The 27931-nt window shown below is 54.4% G+C and overlaps 1 protein-coding gene across 2 annotated transcripts; it reads right to left on the reverse strand.

Moving 5' to 3' along the window:
- Window positions 1-511: 511 nt before the first annotated feature.
- On the reverse strand, window positions 512-27754 carry ASPM (assembly factor for spindle microtubules). Of its 2 annotated transcripts, none has more exons than XM_037070590.1 (25): window positions 27348-27754; window positions 24724-24867; window positions 23092-24565; window positions 21763-21867; window positions 21044-21190; window positions 19674-19919; window positions 19372-19439; window positions 17441-17582; window positions 16765-16895; window positions 16187-16362; window positions 15555-15700; window positions 15391-15476; window positions 14747-14968; window positions 13557-13764; window positions 13321-13460; window positions 13083-13211; window positions 11413-11607; window positions 5748-10076; window positions 5458-5607; window positions 4543-4728; window positions 3881-4073; window positions 3595-3749; window positions 2081-2239; window positions 1403-1572; window positions 512-676 (listed from the first exon to the last, which is right to left on the reverse strand). In XM_037070590.1, exons 1-25 carry the CDS (start codon window positions 27612-27614, stop codon window positions 571-573), a joined length of 9474 nt encoding a protein of 3157 aa, XP_036926485.1. In that variant the 5' UTR covers window positions 27615-27754; the 3' UTR covers window positions 512-570. The 2 variants fall into 2 exon arrangements, with proteins under 2 accessions (XP_036926485.1, XP_036926484.1); XM_037070589.1 differs by having other exon boundaries at window positions 2063-2239.
- Between the last annotated feature and the right edge of the window lie 177 nt (window positions 27755-27931).

Raw genomic sequence — 27931 nt, forward strand, 5'->3', positions numbered from 1 at the left:
CCGTAGCACGTGACCAGAAGACAGGCTTCCATTCTATCCGAGGCCCTGGGCTTCCCTGGCCACAGGGGCCCCGATGGGTTCGAAAGGAGACCCCGTAGGGTCTGGTCTCCCTGGGGGCTTGCTGCCTGTCAGGACGGTCCAGTCAGTCCAGGAGACAGGGGGACGCCGTCGGTCAGGCTTCTTGGGAGTATTTAATCCTCCTAATGCTGTGAGTGTGCACAATCTTAAATTCCCAACCTTTGTGTCAGAAAAACACCTTCGTTTATCCACACGATGGAGCTAATAAATGATTCCATTGCCCTTAGGAACAGGACGATGTTCAAACTAACATAATGTTCTAAGATAACGGACTTACACGTTTCAATCATTTTAGGAACGTTAGTTTCCTACATGCACAAAGCTGTTAATAAAACATAAACATGGAAACGGAGTTTTCGTGGTACATTTATTTTTTAATTTTAAAACAAAAGCAACTTTAAAAGTTCTACCCAAAGAGCCAGAGCACTTTACATCCGTGACCCGCTCTCAGGGGTCTCTGTCCTGCGCCAGGAAAGGTCCGCCCCCACTCATTTACGAAGACGGGGTGCCCAGCGCGTCCATCACCATCTGAATGGCCTGCAGGGGGTCCCTGATTTCTTGCACGCTGTCCCGACTCAAAACCCAGGCTGGCTGAAGCCTGTAAAAGTAATAAAGCTCTTGACTATTCAAGCTCTTCTCTCGGAAGAGTCTTCGCCCTGGGTCCCCACTAAGACCTGGCTGCTCCTGAGCCCACCGCTTCCCTGACCCCAGGCGCAGGCGCTAGTGAAGGCCGACCTCCCGCCAGGTGACCCCGCCCCTGGGACCAAGCAGCCCCAGGCCACTTAGCTCCCCGGCTGCCGCCTCTGGCCGCTCGCCAAACCCTATGCTCCATTCTTTGTAAACGTGCTTCTTGGTCTTCTCAGGCCCGTCACCATTCTCAGCAGCTTCCACAACCTTGCCTGTCGCTGTGCCCCTTCCCTTCTGTCCCATTTCCACCAGCCCCTGCTCGTGCCATTAGGGACGCGCCATCACCAGAAGATACGCCACCCCAACGTCTGCACAGAGCCTCCCGCCCCACCTCCATGTGACGCGTCCCCACCACACCACATCCTCCACCCATGCACGTCCCCATGTCAGCAGCCAGCTGCCCAGTCCCCTCCTGGTCCAGCTCAGGCCCAGCAACTCTTCCCCTTTGCTAATGCCTCTGACTCCAATGCCTCCCTCCTCCCGAGGCAGCTGGAACGTCCTGCTCGCACTTCACACTTCAGGGTGAACCTGACACACCTGCCGCCCCCACGCTCGTTTGTGGTCGTCTCTCGGCTGATGCCCGCTGAACGCAGGAACGGACAGCGACGCGGAACCACAGGGCACAGCACCCACTCACCTCGGAACTGCTCTGGTTCTCACAGGCATTTCGGGAGGGCAGGGGATGCTCAGAGAACCATTCTTAGTTTCTTTACAAGGCATTCTTTCGGTGTTCACCCTGTGTTTACGAGCCGTGAGTTTGTAGATACTATAAACACAGTCAACAACATCGGACCTATTCCGGACATCCTGAAAAAGAAAAGACGCACTAAGTGAAACTAGTAAGAAGTCAACTGTACGTTCCATCTGTGATACCAAAATCAACCCTGATAAATAAACGCTACGCAGTGAACTTGTGAGCTTCTAACAGTCAAAATCCAAGCTCTCAGAGTTCCGAAGTTAGACTGGTTTGCACTATGAACTCATCTGTAAGACGATTATAAGGGAGGCACACATCCAAAACTGTGCACTTAACACAGAATAGAAAGGCCAGTATGAGAGTCAACACCCTTATACTCGGTCACCAAGCTGGTGACTTCACCTCTTCAGAGCTGCCAGGGATGTGGCCCTCGGCCTGGCACACGGCCCTTGGCCAGGCACAGCCTCTCGCCTGGACCACCGCATCCCGACTCGTGCCTCTCTGCTCCACAGCCCCCACATCCGACGAGCTCTCCCGAATGCATCCCGCAATCAGCAGCCACAGTCACGCGAAAACGCAAACCAACGCAGTAGGACTCACGGAGGCTCGGCTTGTTACCTTCAGTAAGACAGCCAGCAAACAGCAAGTTTTGCTGAAAATGCTTCTGCTCTTGTCTGCAACTTTGTCGCCAGGCCTTTCTCGGTACCGCTGCAGGAGCTCCAGCAGCGTGTCCACACAAGCCTCCACACCGCAGACTGCTGGCGCTGTCTTCTCGTACTGGAAGGGGACACAGCGAGATGGAAAGTTACGACAATCACAGGTATTCCTAGGAACAACCTGGCCAAAAATACAAAAATTCTTACAGCCGAGTTTTTGGGTCGTCAGTGGCAAGTGCAAACGACTCAATGAAGGGACCTTCTGGCGTCACTACCAATTCTGAATCCATCTCACGGGCACATCTGCATCTTAACTTTTTCCTACCTACTTTAAACGTCCACCCAAAATGCACCACGTCCAAACCCCGGACAGCGAAACCGTGAAGCCAGCAGACAGAGACGAGCCCGCAGGGAGCACCTCTAGGCATGCAGACGCCGGGTTGGCGCCGGGTCGCCGTAGGCACGTCTGTGGCCTGCCCTGCTGCCGGGGGCGTGCACCGCACAGCGGTGAGTCTGGGACACACGTTTCGTGCCTCGGTGTTGAGTGGCGTCGTTGCACTTTCTGGAAAGCGCACGGTAAGAAACAGTGCTGATGACCGGGAGGCGGAAGTAACAGCCAAACCAGACGGACAGCTGACACTTGTTTGGCACGCCCACGTGCCACATCCTGACTCAGTGATCCTCCCAACAGCCCTGAAGCAGGGACGTCACCACACCCACCTCACTGAACAGCAGGCGGAGCACAGAGAGGCTGGGAGAAAGCCACGGGGCTGGGGTTTGAGCCCAGGCAGTTGGCACCGAGTTTGGGGTCCTAACCTCCCCTCCTCCCTAAGAGAGTACAGGGCGTAGGGCTCTCGCGTGGAGTGTGGCTCAGGGGCTGGGTGGGGACAGCAAGCCTGTCACCTCGTTGCATCCGCTGCGTGCACCAGAGTTCCATACAGGTACCTGCCACCAGTCCAAACCCCACAGACTTCAATGCTGGCAGGTGGAGCATCGCAGGGTGACCACGCCACAGCCATTTCTCCTCACATCACATTTGGCTGGACGTGCACACAGGAGGTCCCCCACGCGGACTCAGTGTGGTGGAGAAGAGCCCCAGTCCAGCAGCAGACCACAGGGGTCTGAGTTCAGCTCCACAGCGCGACACACTCGAGCCCCAGCGAAGCAACCTAACTCATGTAAATACTGTTCCCTCTCATTAAAATGGGAATAATGCTGTGAGTGCCTTAGAGGTAGTTCTCAATAATCACTGTTAGTCGTACTCCAAAGACAGAACAAATAAAACCATCAAATATCAGTGTTTCTTCAACATCACGCAGGCAGATTTGACGTCCCCCTCCCCCCCCGCCCGAGACTCCTGCATATAAAGGAACTTTAATTGGGGACCCGAGTTCTAGGGATGAGCAGACAGAAACCTGGTTTGCCAAGCGAGACTCCTGGACGTGTGAAGGCTCTGTGGCAGGAACAGAAACCTACCTTAGCCAGGTTGAGCAGGACCTGCACGGCGCAGCTGATGACGTCCATGCAGGGGACGCTGCGGTTGCAGCTCCGGATCAGGACCAGCACCTTCGAGACGCCTCCGCTCTGCGCTACGCTCTCACAGCAGAGCGGGGACAGCCTGGTGACAACCTCTGCAAGGGAGGGCAGGAGCGGTAAGCTCACGGGGACAACAGGAGCCCTCGGGAACGCGGTCCCGAGCACACTCTGTGCAGTCTGCTAAACTTGCCACCTCCCCCAGGTATGGCGGGAACACGCGACTGACCCAGGTGCCTCAGAGCCTCGAGAACAGCCGACAGGTGCCTGTACGTCAGCAGGTAGTGGAGGGCAAGGGCGGCCCTTCGGGACAGGGTGTTTTCTTCCCGGACCTCCGCGTTCACCCGCTGCAGCCTTCTGCGCACGGCTTGCATTTGGGCACCGCCGTTCTGCTTCCTCCAGGAGTAGCCCCTCCACAGCGCCTGCGAGACCAGACACTGCGGGTCAGAGACCGCAGCCCACGTGCCCGGGGCTCCTATCCACATCTGCGTCCACGAAGTAAGTGTGTGCGCTAACTGTGTATGATATGCGCAGGCACTTCGAAACTAAAACCCCCTTTCGGCTTCTAAGAAATAGCTAAATCCACTTTTCTAAAAAGAGATACATCCATATTCCTGTAAATAAAGTGAAGTTCATTCTTTGCCCAGAGATATTTCACCTCTATTCACTGCTCATACGCTTTTCACCTCTCAAACATAAAGTTCCCCCAGGAAATCTGAAAAAACTAAAAAGGGCTGTAGCCATGAACTTGCGGTAGCTTAGTGCTGATGACTTGCTCTATTGGCCAGTCTCAGGTTTTCGACACGTATGTGGCTGTTCCCCAAATGTTAGGTTCCACATACATGACCTGCTACCGAAGTCCTGACCTCAACTCACAACGGTCGCGGTCACCTGCACTCTCACGACCCCGTTCCTAAACCTCTCCAGCTTCCTGCGGCGGAGGAAGCAGCGCACCGCCCTCTGGATCACCGACGCAGCCCGGTGCCGCTGAGGTTCTTCAACTTCCCGGTTTACGTTTTCGACGCTTTGACACAGCTGCATCCACGTCTTCATCTGTAGTCTGGTTCGAAACCGTCTCTGTTTGAAACGCACAAAGATTGTACTTTAGTTTTTAAAAAGTCAAGAAATGCATGTACACACACGTACCTCAGGAAACAGCAGCTCGTTTCTAATAGAACAGAGAGACCACCAGTCAGCCCTCCTAGGGGCATCTCTCCGCCGCCCTCGCGCGAACCATCCGGGCTGTGCTGGAGGGTGGGTGCACCCGATGCAACCCCGGATAGCCCTCCCTCCCACGAGTTCCGCGAGTTACAACACGCTGCACGTATCATTCTGCAACACACGACTTCACTCGATGTTTTATGTGTAAATATGCCAACACATACAAACAGGATTCATATCCAGGACGTATAAAGAACTCTAATAAAGCAGGAAAAATAAGGATACCCAACATAAAATGGGCAAAGTATATACTAAAAAAAAACCACATTAAAAAAAGCACACAACACACAGATAAGAATGTAAATGCAAAACAAGAAAGACCCCGCCCCCCAGGTGTTGGCAGCAGCCCCGCAGGCTTGGCTGGCCCGCGCGGAGTGAGCGCCGCTCCTCCCGGAGTGCGTCACAGCCCTGCTCCCCACGCAGAACCCCCGCCTCTTCCCAGCCCACCCAATCGCCGCCCGGCCTGGTGGCGGAAGGCGGGGTGCTGCGCAGCCTCAGCAGGATGTGCTTGGAAATCACTCACCCCACATCAGAAATGCCTAACGCGGTCATACCCCACAGTCTCCCCGCGAAGGAGCAGCTCACCTGAGTGCAGACGACCGCATGAAGGTGACCTCTGGCATCCCGCACGGCCAGGTGACGCCTGTACGCTCTCTGGATCCTGACCGCGCACAGGTGGTGATACGCAGCCGCTGCGAAGCGAAGCAGCCGGACGCTGGCTTTCTCGTCTGATCTCTAGAGGAGAAAAAAACAGTAAAAACAAACGTTTGACTCAAGACCACCAATGCTTGCTCCTGCACAAGCTCAATATCAAATAACAAATTAAAAATGAACTTTTAAATGTTAAGATGGTCTACATTTAAGAAGTTAAATACCTGCATTTTTAAGGCGCTCTCTCTAATTTTCAGAAACCTCCGTGTTTGTGGAAACCCTCTCGTTCTGGCTTGAGTGATGTCAGCACTGCTCCTGGCCCGGAAATACGCTCGTCTCCGACGCTTTGCGGACAGACAGGCTCGCGGGCAAGTCTGCAAGGCCACCGCGGCCCTCCTCCACAGCCAGAACTGCCTCCTCGCCCGCCGCGCCCGGAAGGACAGCTGCAGAGTGACCGCAGCCCTTCTCTGCTGGACAAACCTTCTCTGCTGGACAAACCTTCTCCGACACGCAGCCATCCGCAGGAGGGACTGAATTCGCAGGGCAGCCCACAACTTCAAGTCCAAGGTTCCTGTGGCCATTCTGTGAAAACCATTGGGAACCGTCACCGCAGCCCTGCTTTGAGAGTGACCCGCTGCGGCCCGAGAACCGGCAACCAGAGCTTCAGAGCACGTGGGAGGCCCCGCCCCTGAGCTCCGGGCAGCTCCCTGTCCAGTCTCAGCCAGATTGCAGTGGGAGGTGGGTCGGTCAGCGGTGGCTGCCACCTCTTCCTCGGTGGCATTTTCCAGTTCCAGCCGAGTCTCCGTGTCCCTGAATGCAGCCTGAGCAGCTGGAGCGGGTGTCCGGACCGCCGAAGGCCGCCTCCTCCCTGCGGTCACTCTGACACGCCGCCCGCAGCGACTCTGCGCCGTAGCAGCCGCGCCTCCTCGCGCCGGGCTGGCAGCGTGGGCTCCGTGCGTGCTGCAGGAGGGCTGAACGTGCGGGGCTGCCAGGTGCCCGCCCTGGGTGCCCCACTGCTCCCGAGCGCCTCCGTGAGAAGCCTGGAGGCGGAGGGCTGCCTGAGTGCGCGCCGCCACGATCGCTCTGTACCTCCTCTGGACAAAAACCACGGCCGCCCTCAGGTGGAGATAGCGCTTCCTCAGGCGGAAGCCTCTGAAGTGCTGCTGGACCGCGGTGGCAGCCAGATGTTGCTCCTGACCCTGCTCCACCACGGCCAAGTCCGGGGGACCCGCCTGAACACGGGCTCCTGCTTCTGCCAGCGCACTCGGTTCAAGGGCCTTCCTTTTATTTGCCCTGTATTCCTCTTGGATCAGCTTTGTGGCCCACTGAACCTTGTGGTAGAAAACACGCTGCCTGTGCATCCGGTATGTGCTCTGTATTAGGACGGCAGCTCTGCGCATCTCCCGTAAACGCTCTCTCGCTCTCCACCCCCTGTAGGCGGCCTGAATGACGGCAGCAGAGCGCCTCTGGCGGACGAACCTTTCTCTCTGTAGCTCCGCGGCTCGGCGCGCCCGGTAACGCCGCTGCATCAGGACCGCGGCCTGCCTTAAAGCCTGGTAGCTCACCTGCGCTCTGTGCATTCTGAACGCGGCCTGGATGACGGTGGCAGCCCCGCGCATCTCTCGCAGCCTTTTCCTTACCGCCCAGCCTCTGAACGATGACTGGATCGTGATCACGGCCTTCTGTGAGTGTAGAAACGCTAAGTGCTGCTTGGCGCGAACTTTGGCACGGTATTTCCTCTGGACCCAAACAGCAGTTTTCCGGAGAGAGAGGAACCTCCTCCTCGTCCGTAGAGCCCTGACCCTCCTCTGAATGAGCGCCGCAGCCGAACGCATGGCTTTGACACGCCTCCTGGCGCTCATGCCCCGGAACACGGCCTGAAGGAGGATCGCGGCGCGCCTTAACTGCCTGTACCTTTGAAACTGCTCGTTCCCCGCCTTCAGAGCCCGGTACCTGCGCTGCACCGTTTCCGTGGCCGCCTTTACCCTCCTGAAGCGCGCCTGCTCCCTGTGCCTTCTGTAGCTCGACTGGACGACCACCGCGGCAGCCTGCATCCTTCTGAGGTTCCACCGAACTCTCGCTCCCCGAAAACTTGCCTGGAGGATGCCCACAGCTTTCAAAACTGCCACGTACTGTGCACGCTGAGTTTTACCTCGACGATAGGCCCTGTATCGCACTTGAATGATGACGGCTGCTGCTCTCATTTGACGGAATCGCCTTTTCAACAGATGCATCTGAAACGTGGCTTTAATGAACGTGGCTGCCATGTGCATACGTCCAATGCGTCTCCTGACCCGCATGCCCCTGTAAACGGCTTGGATTCTGGTCGCTGCCTTCTTTAAATGCAGATACTCCTTGTGTTGGCGGTGTGCAGTTTTGACGCTGCGGTACCACCTCTGAATGGCGACGGCTGCAGCCCTGCAGGCGGCCCGGCGCTTCCTGGCTCTGCAGGCTCTGTATGCGGCCTGTATGGTGGCCGCGGCCTTGGCGCGCTGCTCCGCTATCTTCCGTCTCTCCCGCATCCTGCGGTGAGCCGACTGCAACACCAGGACGGCTGCCTTGGTCTTCAAATACGAAAGCCGCTGCCTCCTGACCTGGCAGCAGGCCCGGTACCACGCCTGAATGAGACGGGCGGCCTTCCTCATGGTGACCCACCTCCTGCGCTGCGCGTGCATCCTGTAGCAGGACTGGATGAGCACGGCACACTGGTGTCGCCTCTGCATCTGCCTCCGCGCTGCTCGGCTCCTCCAGGCCGCCTGCAGGGTCAGCGCGGCCTGCCGCAGCCGCAAGTAGTCCCGGCGTTGCGCCCGGCCAGCGGCCTGCGCTCTGCGACGCCGCTGGAGGGCCAGCGCAGCGGCTTTCAGCTGTTGAAACCGCCGCTGGGCCCGGGCCCTTCTGAAGGCAGCCTGAACGGCCACGGCTGCCCGGCGGTCCCTGCTGATCTGCTCCCGAACTCGCCAGCCCCGGTAAGTGGCCTGGAGGGTGAGCACCGCGGCCCGCACCTTTAGAAACCGAGTCCGGAGACCACGGGCGGCGCAGTTGGCCCTGTACCACCTCTGAATCTGGACGGCAGACTGACGCACTCGCCGGTAGTTCGCCCGCTCCCTGTGGCCCCGGAGGGCACTCTGGATCGTCAGCGCGGCCAGGGCCTGCCGGCGCAGGAGTCGGCGCACGCAGTGGCCTCTGAAAGCAGCCTGCAGGCAGGTGGCGGCTCTCTGTGCCTGCAGTGCCTCCCGCTGCCGGAGCCGGGCTTGGTGCGCACGGAAGCCTCTCTGGATGACCAGCGCCGCCTGGCGCATCCTCAGGTAGCCCCGCCGCGCCGTCCTCATCCTGAAGTGGGCCTGCAGTGAAGTGGCCGCCGCCCTCTGCAGCCTCACCTGCCGCCGCACCCGGTGCCCGCGAGCCCAGGCCTGCAGCCTGACACAGGCCTCCAGCACCTGCCTGAGCTCCTCTCGCCGGCGCGCGGCCGTCTGCAGGAACCGGTACCTCTGCTGGACAAACACCGCTGCCGCCCTTAACTGCAGATACCGTTTACGAGCTTGTTGCCGCCTGACAATTGACTGTAAGTTCACTGCGGCGTGCTTTAGGCTCAGGAAATGTTTTCTGCAGACGTGAGCTCGATAACATGCCTGAATCCTGATGACACAGGTGAGGGCGTGATGAAACGCCTTCCTGGCTCGCCTCGCCCTGCATGCAGCCTGCAGGACAACGGCGGCGGAACGCGTCCTCTGGTAGGACGCCAGGGCTGTCCTGGCTGCAATGTGCGCTCGGAAACGAGTCTGAATGACGAGGGCGGCTTCCCGCATCTTCTTGTACTTCTGCAACTGCTGATGCTTTCTCACGTGTGCCTGCAACGTGACGACCGATTTCCGAAGGGCCAGGAACCGCAGCCTCTCCTGTCTCATCCTCCAGTACGCCTGGAGCACACAGGCGGCCGCGTTGTGTCTGCGCAGGCGCCGGGCACGCGCCGCCCTGAACGCAGCCTGGAGGCGGACGGCCGCGGCCAGTTTCTGCAGATAGTGGGCGCGCGCCACCCTTGCCTCCAGGCGTGCGCGCCAGCGGGTCTGGAGGGTCTGGATGGCCTCCCTTTTCCTTTTATACAACTGCTGGGCTCGAAAGCGCCGAAACTCGGTCTGAATGGTGAGAACACAAGACCTGGTGTGCGAGTATCTCCGTAGTTCTCTGTGCATTCTGTACCACGACTGGATGACGGTGGCAGATTTGTCTTCTTTAGCTCGCTTCCTGGCGCTCCACCGTCTGAAGGCCCTCTGCAGTGTCATCGCGGCTTCTGTCCGCAGTCGCGTCTTGCGGCGCTGCCATCTTCTGAACACGGACTGGATGACAAGGCAGGACGACCTGAGCGTTTGGTATCTCTGCCGATCCTGTCTTCTTCTTACACAGGCACGCCACTGGCTCTGAATGGCGACGGCCGCCCACACACACCGTCTATAAGACGCAACCGCCAGCTTCGTTCTTATCCTAGACTGCAGGATGATTGAGTACTTTTTCAGTTTCAGAAACTTCTTTCTAGTGGAATACCTCCTCCAATATTTCTGCAAGAAATAATAAGAAAGGCCACAAAGTAAAAGACATATCCTTGTATACGTAACACATTTGAATGTATAATTTTTAAACATTCTGCTTAAAAATACAGTATATTAAAAAGCAATATATTTTTGAAAAACGTGTTTGCCTCTTTTGTCTAGAGTTTAGTTTCTGCATTGCTATAGCTATCGCCAATTCAGCAATCCTTGTCTCAACCCTAATATTTATATTGCATTTGTATTCCAGGGACTTAAGGAATATAAGGAAGTTTACATTAGGATCACATAATACATGAGGAGAGTCTAAATGAAGCTATCGTAATACTCTGTTAACTGATTCGCAGCGACTTCCTGGGCTCTATCTCTGAACCCTGTGACCGATCCGCAGTGACTGCAGCCCGTCTGCGGGCGGGGCCCCGGGCTGTCACAGCACAGGCCGGCCACGTGGACGCAGGGACTGGAGAACTCTGTCACTGTTTTTGTGAGGCTTAAAATTGCTTCCTTTTTCCACCATCGGAAAGTGTAGATACGTGGTTAAAAAGCAGAATTCTGAAGACACGCGAGAAGAGGTAAACGACTGTGTCTTGAAAACAGCACAGCCTCTTGGGAAGGAAGTTTGGCGTTTTCTCACCAACAGAAGCCCAGTTCACCACGGGACCCGTGGCACTCACATGGGGCCAATGCAAACAGCACACGCCTCTCTGATGTGATCAAAATAGAACCTACAGTAACATCAAAACCTAACATACAGATGCAAGTAATGTCCACCATGTAAAGGAAACATGTTAAATATTTCTTTACTAGGAAGACAACGCAGGCCTGCTACAGTCTGATCATTAAGAAGTATTTCCATAATGCGCCATCTAAGTGGGCTAGAGAGGAAACACACACGTATCCCCTGGGAGAAAAGCTTCCAGGGTCTGCAGCAAAGACAGGAAGCGGCGCCTGGTGGCCCAGGGGCACAACGACAGGCCAGCACGCACTGCCGAGGGGAAGCCTGAAGATCCACTAGACAGCAAGCGCGACCAAGGTGGCCTGTTCACGCCTCCGGAGGAGAGCAGGCACTTCGGTCTGCCTGCACCTCGTGTTGAAAGCAGCAGAGTTTCACAGGTCGGAGGGAAGGACTGAATATTTGCTTCTTTCAAAATGTTTATGGGAGTTTGAGTCCAACTGGTGACAGATGCTGGAAGCAAGAACGGAAATGCTCCCTAGATATTTGCTGGAGCTAAGTACCAGAGAAAATGTAGAAACGTAAACTACAATAATCTAAAACTTTATCATGTTTCACTTTCTTCTTTCCAATGTCATGAAAACCTTCTGATTCGAAAATTCCAGCATACTCTACCTGAATAACTAGTGCTGATTTGTTTTGCATTTTTTCCAGCTCTGCCTTTCTCAGCACCAGTAATTCTCTCTGTCGTAAGAACCTTCGCCAGCACTTTTGAATGACCCGGGCTGCGCTGGCCTCCTTCTTCAATCGTCGTTGGGCTAGAAAACGGGTTACAGCCAACTGGATTATTCTTGCAGCTTTGTCTCTCTCCTAAAAAAGAGAGAAAGAAAGTTAAACACTCACTCCAGACCTTAAATTACTATCTGTAAGAAAATCACCTGTGAAACATTAATCAAATTGACCCTGGAAATAAACCTCCCTCCAGAACTCACTGTGTGTCGGACAGCCCTTCCTGTCCCCTGCCGGGGACGGCCAGCCAGGCCAGGGTGGGCTCGGCACGGGGATCAGCCCAGAACCCGACTGTCACTCAACCAGACTCAGCTGTCGGTGCCCCCACAGTCCGGGAACACAGTCAGCCACGGACCGGGTCAAACGGCCCCTCTTACGAAGGCAAAGGGCAGCACACAGATTGAAACACACACCAGCAGTGATGGTCACACACCGGGTCATTCGCTGAGTGAGAGAGCGACGGTCAGTGAAGGAGGGACACCCCGGGTGGAAAGCAGATGCATCCTTTACCAACACCAGCAGCAGGAACCGGCGGCTCCTCCCAGGCCCGCAGCCACTGCCCCTGGCCCCGCCCCCCCATCAGGCAACAGCACGGCACCACAGTTGGTCCTACGCAGTGGCTGAGCCACGTGTCACCAACTTATTTTTCTTTTCCCCGAACGCAGGTCAGATACAAGAATTTGCTTTGGAGTCGGCGCCTTCACTAACAGGAGGAACTAAGAGCTGGAATGTTCCCGGGGACCCCGGGAAGCCCTGTGTCACCCCTCAGGTAGCTCTGGCCCCAAGCCCTCCTTGTCATTGGGCACTGTTCCGTCTCGACAGAGAGTTCACATAAATGACCACCATGACACGAGGCAAAACGCCAAGCCTGGACGGCGGCAATCTCGGGGTGACGTTTCTGTGCTCACGGGCCTGTCGTATTCCTCCCAGAATACACAGGAGACCACCAGCTTCGTGTTGCGAGTCGCAAATGGACACATGCGACCACGTTGCAGTGTGATTGCGTGACAAAGGAGTGGGGTCTCCTGGAGGAAGGAGGGAAGCCATGGTCTTCATGAAGGGGGACCTCCGCTACTCAGGCCACAGACACAAACCAAGCAGAGAAATCGCACCAGCGAGAAAGGTAAGAGACCTCCGCAGTTAATACCAGATTAACGGGGCGCGGGGGGGAGGGGGCGACAATCTGCGGGAAAGAAAGCAGATTTCATCCTTTGAAAAACCCCCGAAAACACTCCGATTGCTGTTTCCGAGAATCCCTGATCCCGGTGGAAGGAGCGGAGTGCTGAGCCCGGTACCCCCAGCTCTCTGTCACCGACGTGCACAGCGCATGCGTCCGTCCACTTACCCACAGCGGACGAGTGCACAGCAGGACAGGGCAGCAAGATGGAGCGAACGAAGGAGGCTTCAGTAATTACGCAGGAATAGCCGCCCCCAACCTGAAGCCCACACGACTGTCAAATTTCCAGCGTCAGGACAATGTAAAACCACATCAAGAACCAGCCGAGCGGGAGGCCAAGAACCGCAGTCCGCAGCCTGCTTTCCCTTCTCGGGCGTACCTGACGGCGCCTCAGCTCTGACTTCAGTTTGTACTTCCTCCACGTCATCTGGATGAGCCGAGCAGCTCTGGTTTCTCGGCAGAGATCCAGGAGCCTTGCGCAGAGGAACGACAGGAAGGTGATGACCACCTACAGGAAACAAAACGTGGGGTCAGGAGAGCGACCCGGAGACTGCCGACTGCCGTCCTCTGAGACCCTGGTGTGTCAGCCGCCACCGAAGAAACGCCGCTCCGCGCACCTTCTCGTCCGGGATGGTGTTGGACATGTCTGCGTGGTGAAGCATGGCGGGCACGCCCCCGAGGTCTCGGACGGCAGACCCGACCAGCTGGAAGTTCTTCTTCTCGTTCTCCAGGAGTTCTTTGTGCACGTCTGCATGTTCTGTTACGCGAGGAAGAGAGAGATCAGACGGCTCTGGGCAAAGCTCAGACACGGCGACACAGAAGCCTGAATCCTGACCCACAGAGAGGGACCCACCAGGATCAGACGCTTGGAGGGACACATCCAGGCAGCTCTCCTCGGACTCAGACGACGAGTTCAAGACCACCGAGCCCGTCTGCGCACACTCCACCGTCTGAGTGGTCCGCTGACAGATGGCGTCGAAAGGCACGTAGCCAGGATGGTAGTGGTGGATCAGGTAACACAGCGCACGGCCGTCTGAGAAAGACACTGTGAAATTCTCCACCTGGTGGGAAAGGCCGGGGGTGGGTCAGCTGTGAGGACAGTAGCAGAGACACGACGCCTCTGTACTCCGTACTCCCTTCCAATGGCTGAGAGCATCACGCGGCCTGCTCTCAGCGCCTAGTGGAACGCCACGGTCACGGCCCAGCTCTCGACCATGAATTGTTAACGCCCCCCCCACACAGACGCTGATCACGCTGCCACACCAGGTCAGACCGCGTTCGTCGGAGATTCCTGTCCTTCCCAGGACCCCAGGATGCCACGTGTTCACACAGAGGGCCTCCTCACAAACAAAGCGGGGAGACACACGGAGACAGGCCCACGGAGAGGGGCCTCACCAGGATGGAGGCCGAGGTGGGGACACCCGTCTGCCAGCCGACGATGGCCAGCAGCCCTGGGGGTTCAGAGATAGGCTGGGACAGTCTCCCCAGGGCCCTCGATGGACTCTGGTTCTTAAATGAAACCCAGAAGGCCACCCATCTAATTCCCGATTTCCCCAGCAACGCTGGTGGAAGGTGTAGCTGCTCCCCACATGCAGTCACATGCACTCCACATCGGCCTCCGTGTTTTATTTCCTTACCAGACACACCCGTCTCACGTGTGTCAGCTCAGACTCTGTCCCTCTCACCCCCCCACCCCGAGGTGAGGCTTTCTACAGCCCGTTCTGCTGGCAGGTTTACCTGCATTCACCTTCACCTTCACAAGATTCAACCCCTTGGTGCCCAGTTCTGTGCACGGGTGTCCTGCTCACACCCCCAGTGAGGGCATTGTCCTTTCTTAGACACCTGAAATGACCACGGTTCACACAGCGGGTGCCACCGGTCTGGGGCAGTGCCTTTGCGCACTGGAGGAACAGCCTGCTCGCGCGGGAACACACCATTACTTAGCAATGCACAGTGGCACCCACGTGCTGACGCCAGCTGACTCGCAGCTGACAACCAAGGCTCGCTGCGAACCCTGGCAGACAGGCGGGTGGCGGTGCTCACTTTCGTGCCGTAGAAGGCGCAGACGGCGTTCACCCACGCCATCAGCAGCCCCACGCTCTCGCTCTGCTGTGCCGGGGATCCGTGCGGCCTCAGGTCGGCCTGCACAGTGCGGGCGGCGTCCCGGCGGCTTGAGGGCCCGGACACCATCTTCTTCAGACTCCACGTGTGTCTTAGAAAGTCGATTTCTTCCTTTAACTGACCTAAATTCAGAGCAGTGTCCACCTGAAACACAGAAAGAGTAAGCGTTTCTGTCCTGTAAGAAGATCCTATGCCTTCTGACGTGCTGCTGTCAAGCCCCCAAAGCTACAGTCGCCTATTTTTTTAAGGCAGACGAGTCCACACGGAAGTGACCAGAGGGGCGGCGGTCAGGCCCCGGGACCCGGGCCACTCGAGTCTGGGTTCCCATCCGTCTCCGTTTCCTGCCCCTGATGCAACCTGTCCCTTCAGTCTCCTCCCCTGTGCGGTAGTGGTAACACCCACCTTGGAGGGGTGGGGGCGGTGACGTCTGAACCGAAATAAATGCAAACGTGTCCCAGTTCCTGGGGCAAAGTAACGCCTAGTCATTGACAGTTATTGCTGTTGGCCTTCACTCGGCACCTGGACAAGAAGTGCCGGACGCACCGGACGCACCGGAGGCGCACTACCTGGAAAGCCAGCACGATCCTCCAGAGCAGCGCGAGGGTTTTCTCTCTGTGCCTGTCCACGATGTCCTTGGGCAGGATTGCATTCCCTGCAAGGAGAAGGCGGCGGTCAGCACGGGGCCCGTGGGCGGGCACCTCCGCGGGGGGACCGGTCTGCCCGGGCGCACCGTGCTCGTCCTGCAGCCGAACGCCTCGGGCCCGGAGGGCCTGCAGGGCGAGGTCCACGTTGTGCATCTTCTGCAGGCGGCTGATGGCAGGAACGCGGAGTCTCTTTGAGAGGTCCCAGTGCTGCGTGAGCAGCTCCACAGCTCGCCTGGCAGACGGGGAAGGGATTTCCGCATGAGGTCGTCGGGCACAAACGTGCACGGAGACACGCTTCACGTAATACAGTTACCGCCCACACACACCCCCCGGCTCAGAGCCCCAGGTCAGAGAGACCCTGAAGCCACACCAGCTGTGCCGCCATGCCGCCAGCAGACACAGCCGGGGCTCACAGTGGGCCTGGGGACTGCGGCCCACGAGCAGGGGTGGGAAAGCACAACGGGACACACACACGCGCGCACGGGAACACACCCTAGGCCCATGCAGACAGGGGCAACACTGCGCCCAGGACACGGGGTGTCGGGGCCCCAAACTGACACCATTTTCCAACAGTGCTGCAGGACGCGCTCCAGCTTTTCAAGCCTGAACGCACTGCATTACATGAAATAGCAACAGAGACTGTGTAAATACAGACAAAAAAGTTTTCCAGAAAATTGGTGTATTCCTAAGTAGAACAATTCTACTTCTTTATACTTACACCAGACGCACCCCGCACTGCAGATCCACGGCGAGATTAGTAACGGCAAAATCAAACTCATCCAACGGCGTCTGAGCGTGGCTGACAGGGAGCCCCAATAAGCTGAGGTGGCGGGAGAGGTCGCCTTCGCCGCTCAGAAAGTCCCGGGAAAACGCCAGGAGAAGGTCTTTACTGGTCTACGGAGAAACAAGTCGCGCCTATTACGTCCCGACAGTACCGTGTGTTCACAAAACAGGACCTTTTAGGTCATTCTGGATGTGTACGCCTGATCAAAGTTTGCTCCGATTACTACCACACCTAACAATCAGCATTGATTTGCTACCATACGAAATTAGGGCAGAAATTCCCCCCAAACTGAGTCCTCGGAAGCACCCCGCTCATTCCCACAGTGAAGCAGAGGCCACTGTGCCGGAGGAGCGCCGGGCCCCTGGGCAGGCTCGAAGGGTAAGCCTCCCGGCCCCTCCGAGCACTGTGCCTTGAGAAACTAACTTCTTCTACAGAGGAAATATATACAGTGAAAGCGAGCAAAAGTCTGGGGTGTGAAATGCTCAGCACAAGGTATAAAATGAACACTGCACCTTGAACTCGGCGTCCTTACAGAACAGACAGGGGTCGTGGTCAATAAGTCTGCAGACTTTAGCATAATCAAGGAAACACACCAGCAACAGCAACTTTTTCAGTGTAAACTGAGACAAAGCCTCTTCGTGACCTTGAAGAAAGTACAAAAAAAGCACAGCCAGTTCATGCGACAGCCCGGGTTCACCTAAGTCTAACAGAAACATGCTAGCAAAGAAAGTCACAGCAGCCGACACGACACACCACGTGCCCTCCCAGTGCTTTCCGAGACCGGACCATGCAGCACAGTGGCACCGCGAGGCAGGTTCTGGTCGTGTGCCCAGTCCAGGCGGGAGGAGCGCGGGCACAAAGGCATCGGGGCCTTTGCTCATCTCCCTCACCCAGTCCTTCGTGAGCGCCTGCGACGGGCAGGACCTTTCCAGGGGCTACATGCAGCATTGAAGCAAAGCAAACACAATCCCCGCAGGGCTACAGCCCACGCAGGATGAAGGTGGGAAGAAACAGGCAAAACTAACTGTAGGGGTGGAGGAAGTGATGGGGCCACCGGGGGAGCAGGAAGGGCAGGGTGGGGACAGAGGACCCTCTTTACGTTGCTGTCTCTGGCAGGTCGATGCACACAGAGACGGGAAGACTGAGAGGAAGCCATTTCCACGCTCAGGGTGGGACAGAGCCGCTCACCATCTCGGTACAGGTGAGGGACGGAGGGGTGTCTGTACTCGGCGGCTAGGTCAGGATTCCACAGCAGGCGGCTCAGAATAAACACGGCCATCCCCACGACGTCGCTGTTGTCTTCCAGAGCTATGAGTTCTCCAAAAACCGTCTGGAAGGGGATTAGAGCTAAAGTCAGGAGCGGCTTATCTCTGGGAAGCAAAGGGACGCAACGGAAAGGCAGACGCCGGCCTTCTGAGGCCTGGCAACGTCCCGCCCTGCAAACCGCAGGGTGGAGACCGGATGTTTGCCGGTGCCCTCTTCACACGGGATGTACACGTTTTGTGCAACCTGTGGTGTGTCCGGTGTGTTCACCTCGCAGTGGGGAAGTCAACAGCTGGGGACTAAGATAAATCCTTTAAAATCTGCTGACTGGCAATATTTGTATTTTAATTCTTTTCCCTTTAAGTTAAAGAACTCTCAGATGCACACATGTTGTGCAAATTAAATTGTAACTGTCCCACTAAGTGTATACTGAAGGTGAAATAGAAACCTAAAACGGTCAATTTTCATACAGATAAGTTTAAAACCATCTGTAAATCACTTAAGGTAATAATCTGAGAAGGACAGACCTGTTTATAATGAATGAGTTACATGAGAAATTAGTTTCACACCGCTGTGTCATTATGACTTTTAAAGCACTTGGAGAACAAAATCAAATGCTTTCCTATAACCTTACGCTGACGAAAGAGGAAGCGTGGGAAAGGATGAACACCCGCCAACACACACAGTGTGGCCTGGGTACTTTCTAAAATGCCTCCGAGGCCACGCCCACGAACAGAACCCCCAGGGGTGCTGGTTCCATACATTTTGTTCAGTCACTCAGCCCGCCCCCTTCCCTGCACAGGCCACACGTCCTCACAGAGGGCCCCAGACTGGGGTGCCTCTCGAAGGGGAAAGACATCCCGCCTCCCCCGTGTCCGGCCAGCTGGGGAGGTTTGGGCAGCGGGGTGTGGCTGAGGAGACACACAGCGGAAACACAACTGCCACGAGGCATCGCGAGCCTTTCCGACCACCCCACTTTCTTCCCCTGCCACCAAGAGTCCCCTCCTGAGTGGGGAGGTCCCTGGGGGCTGGGGTTCCAGAGCAGTGTTACACGTGAAGGCTCTCACTGACGTCTCACTGAGAAATAAGAGACTGAGCTGAACTTCAACTCAATCGCAGTGAGACTGAAGAAATCGTAGCAAGGACACTGTCAGCTTATGTGGTATCAGTGGGCTTAGGGTGTGCTCTCTCGGCCTCAATTTCTTGATAAATGAAAGCCGGATTATTAACAAATACGAGAGCGCACCGGTAAAAGACCGCGGACTTTTTAGGAAAGCTTTTCTTCTCTAACAGTCAAGCACTGTGTCCTCCTGACCCAGTTAGTTTTAACACTCCAGGCTTTGCCGAGCCTCGAAGCATGGGAAGCCTCAAGTTCTGATGGAGCTTTTACAAGCAGCAGCTACGGTGGTGATGGCCCGGTGAACCCCGCAGCCTGACCCGTCACCGGCCTCCAGCAGTCACTATTCCGCTGAGCTTCTGTCCCACCCGTGACGTGGGCACACAGGCACACACCTCAGTGGGTTTTACCAAGGTCCCAGGTAGGAAGTGTCCCGTAAAAGGCCGCCTTTGGCACGTGTGAAGGCCCGCAAGTATCGTTATACTATAGGACAGTATAACGTCCTATATGGACCTTATGTCTCGTACCGATCTATACACGTATACTTAGGAACTAACAAGAAATCACTACAACATTAAATGGCAATGATGCATTGGCATGGTCCGCTGACGTAATGAGCGTCACTAGAGGACGTTCATTGGAAACCGAAAGGTCAGCTGGGCTGACCGAGTGACTCCATACGTGAAACCACATTCATCGAACACGAAGCCCTTTGCTAACGGCCGAAAGGCGCACGTACCTCTAGGCCGATCCGCAGCCACAGAGGGTTGTAGGACAGCAGCCAGCGCAGAACCTTCTGCCGTTCTCCTGCACCGCGGGGAAAGCAGGAGGCGTCGGCCACAGCAAGCACAAATTCATGGGGAGAAATCGGGGGGACAAAGGCCAATCACTTACGTGAAATAAGTTCATCTAAGTAAACTACACTTCACTCAAACAGATGATTTAAATATGGGACACTGTACGCCCCTGATTGGGCCTTGAACTCTAAAATGCAAAATCTGTGTTTGTAAAGCAATAATCTAGGCTTGTGTATAATCTTACCCACGTCTTTCCAGAGGTGTCTGTCTTTGCGGACAACCAGCCGCCTGGCTTCTATTTCGACCTCCAGCTTTTGGATAGCTCGCACCATTTTTTCAGAAGTAAATAAGCGGCATGCAGCCCGACGTAATCTGTTCAGCCGGCACCGGGCCGTGTAAGCTCTGAGCGACATTTCGTCTTTCGTGGGAGCTCGGGGGACGCTCAGCTTATGTTGGCTCTCCACCCCCAGGAGCAGAGCAGCAGCATTTACTGGGTGAGAAGAAACAGGCGGCTCTGGTGAGCGGTGCTTGCACGATGAATGCCATGTGTGACGGCCGAGACGGAACCTCCCCCTGCCCCTGCCGCGCTTGCCCTCCGCTCCTCCATCTCAGAACTGGCTCGGCGCCTGAGGCCAGTCTACGGCCACAGCCTGTGGCTTCTCCCTGGAGAGGGTGTCCCTGTACAGTCACTTCTCACAGCCTGGGCCACCACTGCCCCGCCCACACATTATCATCTCGAACCCAGACCAGTGAAAGGGCCTCCTGACCGGCTTCTCCGCCCACACCCTCTTTAAAAACCCCAAAGGGAAGCTCTGAAGGAATGTGATTTGTTAAATCAATTAAGTAGTAAAACGCAGTTGGAATTTCTTTCAAGCACATTTTCTCTCAAGAAGAGGAGTAAAATGACAGGCTGCGTTCACGGGGCAAAGAAGGAACAGTGACCTCTGAGCCCAGGAGCTGTCCTGATGGATTTGCGGGGTTTGTCCTTCCCTTGAGTTGCCGCACTGACCCCGTCATTCCTACGGGAGGGCAGCAAGGCTTAGCTTCGTTCCCTCTCGGGAGAAACCCTTCAACTTCCTGCGGACTGGGTGTCTCCATCGCTCCCACACGAGGCCTCCCAAGACGAGCACTGAGACATGCGGACACCGCGCCACAGCAGCAGAGGCCGGGGCGCTCCTGCCAGCGTCTGGACTAAGGTGCCCGGCAGACGCAGACACGAGGAAGAAGAGGGCACACTACCCGTGCCCGAGTGGGGAGGCCACTACACAAATCCCTTCGTGACGCCTGACCAGCACACACAACTCTGAACCAGTGTCCTCCGCAGCCATGCGTCACTATAACTTGGACCGAATCAGCACTGGAATCGTTCACCTGGAAATGCTCTGGCTGATGCGTGAGAGAGGAAAGTAGGAAAAAATATAAAGTCCGGTATGTTCCGTCCAGCACTCCCTAAACATTCTCACCAACACAATTTGTAGCATGTATGTCAATAAATTGGTGAGCCATGCCACTGACTATAATAAAGTACGTGGAATTAAAAAGGAAAGCTTGGTGTTAAGCCCCGTCTGCCCACACAAGGGCATTCTTCCACGGAAACACGGCTGTGAGGGCTACCTTCGGAGACGCTGGTCTTCACGGTGAGGTCGTCGGGGGTCAGCACGAAGTTCAGCCACCACGAGAAACCCTGCTGCTGCTTCTCCTTCCAGCGCTCGTCATAAAACATGTTCCTCGCCGCAAACGGCATTGGGTGTCGAGGAATGTCTAAGGGCACAGGCAGGTCACTGCGTGAGAAACCTCCCTTTAAACTGTTATATAACATACAGCAAAAAAACCCACTTTTACCAGCAGAGGCTCTCGGGAATACCCCCTTTCCCAGGACTTGCTGGAAAGAGTAGGAAGCATTTTGGGGCATGAAATGTAACCAAAGTAAAAAGGGGTCCAGCAAACAACACTCCAGCAAATGAGAGAAAGGACTCACGGATGCGGGAACCGTTGGTGATGGCCGGGGGGGCGGGGGGTGGAAGAGGGATAAGGGGGATAAGTGGTCATGGGAAAAAACACCATGAAAAGCCAAACTGATTTTTTTTAACAAAACAAACAAAAAGAAAAAAAGGGAAAGCAAGGCAGCACCTCCTGGTTATTTAAAAATCCCAAGTCCCAGTGAGTTTCATGCAAGTCTGAGAATGCATCCTGACTGTTCCGTGAATACAGACTTTTAACAGTTCTTCAGGGCTTTTGTTCGACAAAAGTTCCGATTCATTTCCGCCTGAAACACAATTACTGCTTCCTTCAATGTCGGATTTTTAAAGACAGTAAAGACCATGGACACTTGCCTGTTTTCAATGGTTTTATGAAGGTCAGGTTAGACTGTGCCACTGGAACGACGCGTTTTGTCCTTCTGTTTGTTTTAGAATTAGGAGTTTTGTGTGCTAAGGAATCTGAAACAAATTATAAAGCAGAATAACAGCATTACAAAATGAAATAAATTCCCCGAATGAACTGTTTTAAGGTTCAAACTGGGGTTCCCACAAAGACATCCATTCAGCAAAAACACTCAGCAGTGGGCACGACACGGTGACTCGGTGGGCCCATCACGCCTACAGCGGAAGTTCCAGATGCCCAGCACCTCGGGAAACCGGAAGGACAGTGAGTGAAGGGGGCGGAGACTAGAGGCGCAGGGCTGAAAGGACGCTCTGCAGCGGCTGAGTTAGCCGTGGTGAGAACTTAGGTTGAACAGGAGACAGGTTAGAGCGTCATTTCAACAGCACAACCGACAGTCTTCGTAAGAAAGGGGGCAAAGAGGTGTTAGAGGTCCCAGGAGAAAGGAAGGCAAGGTGGACAGAGTCTGTAGCAGAGAGATCAAGTCAATAAACCAGGAAAGTACAGCCAAGCAACGCCAGTTGCATCCAGAGGGTGTGGGTTTACGCAGCTGGAGATGCATAGACCGAGGTGCAAACTAGGATCCGTTCAAAGAGAAACGAGATACAAGTATCCGTGTGTGATACTTCCTAGGAGTCCTGGGAGTCTTTCAAATTATCTTTTAAATACCTAGTGGCCTGGCCCACGACTGTCACCTGAGGTAGTTTGGGCGGGAAGGGCAGGATGGGATTAGTCCTGGCTGGTTTTCAGGCAGCCGGCGAGGCTGTGAGTGGGGGGAGAGCCAGGAGGCTTCCCTGCAGGCATGCCCGGTCCGCGGCCCACCTTCCTCCTCGTCAGTGGCAGAGGCAGAATAAGGTCTCCGGGAGCACAGGCACGCAGAGGCCTCTCCTGCGTTGCCTCAGGCGGTCTTGAGGGGGATCAGGGACTTACGGGCCTTCCAACCTGGGCCTTGACTAAGGAGACCAAGGTGAGGCGAGTGAGGGACTTCCCCGGGTCCAAAACTCTGAGTGTCTCAAACACTCAGTAAGGAAGGTAAGTATATGAATGCGATTATTTTTAAAAATCAAAGTCATGGCAAACAAAACATCAAGACTAAAATAAGAACAAGATCACAACTATTCCAGAACCCAGCCCCACACTGCACGGGTCTTCCCACTAAGCAAACTGGGAAATGAAAAGTGTGCCCTAATTCAAGCTCCTCAGCAGCACATCTGTAAACCGCGGGAAACAGGAAACACGCCCTTTGCAAGTTCACTGTCATTCAAGTTTTGCAGACGACTCACCAGCTCTCTTCTTCGGGTGTAGTTTCTCTCTGCTGCTGACATGTTCGGAGACGGGTGTGATCACCTTTCTCGTCTTTTTAGCAGCTGACGTCGTGGACGCCCAGGGAGAAAAGCGGATCCTTTCTGTCGCTCGTGCTTCGGTGTGTTCTGCGACCCCGACCAGCACACGTGCCCCCTCCTCGTTTCCCTCGCTCTTCCTTTTACGAGCAGCCGAAGCTGCCTTTGAGGAAGGATCTATCACTGTTTTGCAGCTCACCGAGCTACTTCCTACTGACTCTATAACTGGGAGGTGAGAACGAAGAGCATCCTTCTCTTCTGCACTATCGGTCACGTTTTCACCTTCTACATTGTGCAGACACCTCCTCGCCTTCGGTCGGCTAGTCTCGGTGTTGTTTTCTCGGTTACCAGTGGCCTTCAATTTAGTCACCGTCGCCGAAAGGACCGGGCGTCTCTTAGGCTGTGCCTTGTGGCTCTGCCCAGAAATAGCCTGAACCGCAGGGAATCGAGGCTGATTGTGTTTTGGAGAACTGTCCCAATTTGGTTTCCTTTCTGAAGACTTGGGTTCTTCAAAAATAGTCTCTGGAGAGTTTGAACCCTGGCATTCAGGAAGACACAATAAAACTTCATTTTTTCCCTGCACGGGAGGAGATCCTGAGGCCCGAGAATCTCCGTTTACTAATGGTGATAATTTACATGTTGGTTGAGAGAGAGATCTATGTGTTACACTATCTTCTACACGTGGACTCGGGGACAGAATCACCGATTCTGATTCTACCTCCCGACTTAGTCCGTAATTGTCCTTTAGGAAAGAATCTGGGCTTAGAATTGTCTGGTAAGCTTCACGTACAGGTTTTGACTCCAAATGCACGGGCCTTGAATCGTCTTTCAGAAAAGTATCCAACGAAATACATGGCACTAATTTTAGTTCATGATCAGCTGCATGGCTGTTCTTTACAAAGGAATCTGGACTTAGGAAACTTCCATGGCTTTGTGTGACGTTCAAAGTCGAAGGACAGTTTGGGGTGACAGTAAGTTTACTATCCTCTTCCACTTGGCCGTTATTATTTATGGAGTCAAAGGAAGTTTCGGTTAGGACTTTCTCATTAAAATCTTTGGAAATGTTGGCATCTTCTAATTTCCATAGCTCCCCATTTTCAGGTGCATGAAGACATGTGTAGGTAGTGGACCGACGGACACAGAGGGGCAAGCAAGGCTCCCCACCGCATCCTTTGAAAGTGGGACTGATGGGCGAGATGGGTATTTTATCCTCTTCAAGGACCAAAGAACGGTTTTCTGTCGCGGAACAGCCTTCTTTCCCGCCCAGGTTTTCGCAAGCCTGCAGCGGGCTCCTAACTCTCTCCACTTTCTGGGAAACACTGAACGTTTTATTAACATTCTGAATATTTGAAATCCTCTTCTTACGACTTGAAGGGGCTGAAACTTTTTTCTTATTAATGGTATCCCAAAGACTCCTCTGTACAAATAAGCAAAAATACAAGTTAAGTTGATGGCTATTGAACATCGCCTTTAGTAAGAAATTTTATGTATGTTGCTCACTTCAAGAGTGTTAGCAAAATAATTTTTACATATTATTTTCTTAGAGTATATCACAGAACAGTGAAAACTTGTTACCTTTTTCTTTTTTGGCTCTTCTGCATTCCCTAATAATATAACCTCATGTTTCACAATGCCATTTACATGAAATGTCAGAATCTCCCTTACTCGGCCTTCTTTTATTGGTGTCCAGTTAACAGAAATAACAATTTTTTCCTTAGGCTGTAATCAAAAGAAAGAATTAAAATTACTTATAACAGTAGATGGTGCATAATAACTAAACATATTATATACAACTTAGACTACAATATAGGAGTAATGATTGTTAGTCATCAACGCTCTATACCATAGTCACATTTAAGTCAAATAACTTCCCAAACCTATCTCACTTTATTATCAGGAAAAAGGCTACTAGTAAAAACAAGGTTCACAAGAAAATAAAATTGTAATAAAATCTTCCTTGTAAGTAAAGCAACAGAACAGTCTCCAAATCATTTTTGTTATCAGTGTTTTTCCAAATTTTAATCACATATTTCTAGTTTTTGAAAATATGTATAGTACTTCTAGTTCAAATAGGAAAGAATTTTCATTATGAAGACTTTCGTCAAAAAGCCATAAAAGGAATCATCTAATTCCTTCTGCCCACAGACTTCTGTAACCACATCATCATGAGCACGGGTATCCGTTAAGTACTTACGTGCCAGGCCCAGACTCTGGGGTCCTTCATGCCTAGGACCCGGCACTGCGACTGTCACATTTGCCAGACCGTAGGGACACCATTACCAAGGGCCAGAAAAAGCTTTCTGTATTTAAGCCAAACTGTGAGTGAGCGAACCCAGGCAGTCCTTCTCCAGAGTTCAGACTCTAACAGCTCCACCCCACAGCCCGGAACCCTTACCGGACAGAACAAACTCTGCATCTGTGCTTTTCCAAGGGGTGGGGGGAAAGACAAATGTTGATTTAAAGGGGAAACTACCAAACATCAGAAACAGCTGGTTTTAGAAAGTAAGAACAGTGAATGCTGTCTTGTAAGGGACCGGTTTGTTTGGGTCTGGCGAATGTGACTCAGTTCCGTATGGAAAACCTACAGAAGTGAAGTGGTGGGCAGGAGCCAGGCTTGCAAACCAAGTTTTCCCTTGGAATCAGGCCTAGGAAATGCATACAGACTGTTATGGCTTGCTCTTGCTAAAACTCCATCACCCTGGTCTAAAACAACAAATGTGTATCGTCTGTCTTCAAGGCAATTTCCAAAGCCTGTATGAGTTTTCCCAAGGACAGAGCTAATCGGTTCATTACCATTCCCCTCTGCATGTTATTTTCATTTCCTTGTTGAACCTAAAATGTAGGCAATAATATTCTATGTAATAGATGATAAATCTTTCTCTGATGTAAGACCGGAGGAAAGTAAGAAAAGCCTGTCTAGGCAAGGGTGGAGGCGCTCTCCCCTTAAGAGAGTAGCTGTGCCTGTTCCCTTTTTCTCCACAGGATTGTTATTGCCTGTGCATTCATTCTAACTGTCAACCACAACAGGCGGACTCTGCTGGCTGGAGTCCGCCACACTTTCTCTACAAAACAGTGAATTCTAAACAAACACCAAAAATCTTTTTTTGGCCCTGGCTGTTGTAGCTCGGTGGATTCAGCGTGGGCCTGCGAACCAAGAATCGCGGTTCGATTCCCAGTCAGGGCACATGCCTGGGTTGCAGGCCAGTTCCCAGCAGGGAATGCACGAGAGGCAACCACACATTGATATTTGTCTCCCTCTCTCCTGCCCTTCCCCTCTAAAGATAAATAAATAAAATTTAAAAAAATATTTTTACATTCCACATAACAGAAGGAATCACTGTGCACTGGAGAGAAATCGAGAGGAGGGGACCACTGTGGAAGCTCAGGTCGGTGACCTGGGCTCAGAGCCCCTGTGATGGCCAGGCCTCCTACTGGTGACGTTCAGCTTTATTTTCACACTTCCACAGGGTCTTCCAAATGGAACGACCGGTGGCCAAGAGAAGCAGTGACCTGCTCTGCTTCTGGTGACAAAGACAAAAACGCTGGCCAACGCCCCACAGAGGAGCCACGGGGGATTCTTGGAAACAACAGGGATAAAATTAAACCGGACCCATTCACTGCGAAAACCACACGAAAGCAACACCACACGCGCTTGTGGACAATAACCCGAAAGCAGTGCTTCTGTGTCTCCCGTACGGACATTCCGCCCAAACAAAGCTCCCTGTCTCACCAGAACAAGCAGGGCCAGAGCCCCAGAGTCTCGGTGGGCTGTTTCCCCGACACCATGGCCACTAAGATGCATTTAAGGTCATCGATAGGAGGCGACAAAAAGATGATACAACCAACGTACGCCCCAGAGCATCATTAACAACACATAGACAGACAGATAAAGGGTGTGCACAAAAAGTGCGGTCTATTTTTTTAGAACCACAGAAGTCCCACGTCTACGAAGACCCTTTTGGAATAGGCTTCTGAGATGCGCCGAAGGACGCTCTGCGCACGCGCGCTAGCGGGTGCCCCCTGTCCACCCTTCCCTACCCAAGTATAGACTGGGGACCTGGACGTCCCCGGAGTGGACAAAAGGACCTGCCTTCATCCTCTGTAGTTTCCCCTCCGGCCCGCCTCTCCCCCGTTCCCACCCGCGGCAGGGTGGAGGGGTGACAGGGAGAAGTAATCGCGTCCGGCCCGCGCACACCCACCTGCAGCTCCCAGGCGCGCGGCCGGACCTCGAAGCCCTGGGCGGCCGCGGCGGGACAGCGCGGCAGCGTCACGGCGGCCGCCTCGGCGTTGGGGTTGAGCAGAGCCAGCGGCAGCGTCTTCGAGGCGCCCAGGCGCACGTTCCCGAAGCACAGAAAAGGCTTGGGACAGAAGTGGCTGAGGGTCAGGACCGGCGGGGACCCCCCGAGTCCCGCCGGTGACTTCCGCTCCCAGGGACTCCGGTCCTGGCAGCCTCGCCGCGTCGCCATGGCAGCCCGACAGCCACAGGCCGCTCCTCAGCGAAGTCACCTCTCCTCTCCCAGTCGTCCGCACCCCAGAAAAGACGAAAGGATCCCCACAAACTCGCCACAACAAGGGGGACTCAGGTGTGGCCCCTGCTGCAACTTAAACTTCCCTCCTCCACCAATGGGCACGCGCGGCACCGCCCCACGCCTTCACTGAGCCAATCAGAGAGCCCGGAAGGGCCAATCCGTGAGCAGCAGCGCCGGGCCAATGAGACGGCAGCGCTTCATTTAAATGATCGCTCGGCCGCCTGTGGCTGTCCGCGGAGCCAAAAACCGAGGCG

This window comes from Sturnira hondurensis, unplaced genomic scaffold (genome assembly GCF_014824575.4).
Source record: "Sturnira hondurensis isolate 20B ecotype Veracruz unplaced genomic scaffold, ASM1482457v3 Scaffold0018805, whole genome shotgun sequence".
In the NCBI taxonomy this organism is placed as follows: Eukaryota; Metazoa; Chordata; class Mammalia; order Chiroptera; family Phyllostomidae; genus Sturnira; species Sturnira hondurensis.

What these genes read in the sequence shown, in the direction of transcription:
- ASPM (XM_037070589.1), bottom strand. Translation starts at nt 27,614, where the DNA reads ATGGCGACGCGGCGAGGCTGCCAGGACCGGAGTCCCTGGGAGCGGAAG. An exon ending in ACACCCGAAGAAGAGAGCTG is followed by an intron (nt 21,868 to 23,091) that starts GTGAGTCGTCTG and finishes AATTTGTTTCAG; the next exon opens with ATTCCTTAGCACACAAAACT. An exon ending in GGCTGCGGATCGGCCTAGAG is followed by an intron (nt 17,583 to 19,371) that starts GTACGTGCGCCT and finishes ATCCCCTTCCAG; the next exon opens with ACGGTTTTTGGAGAACTCAT.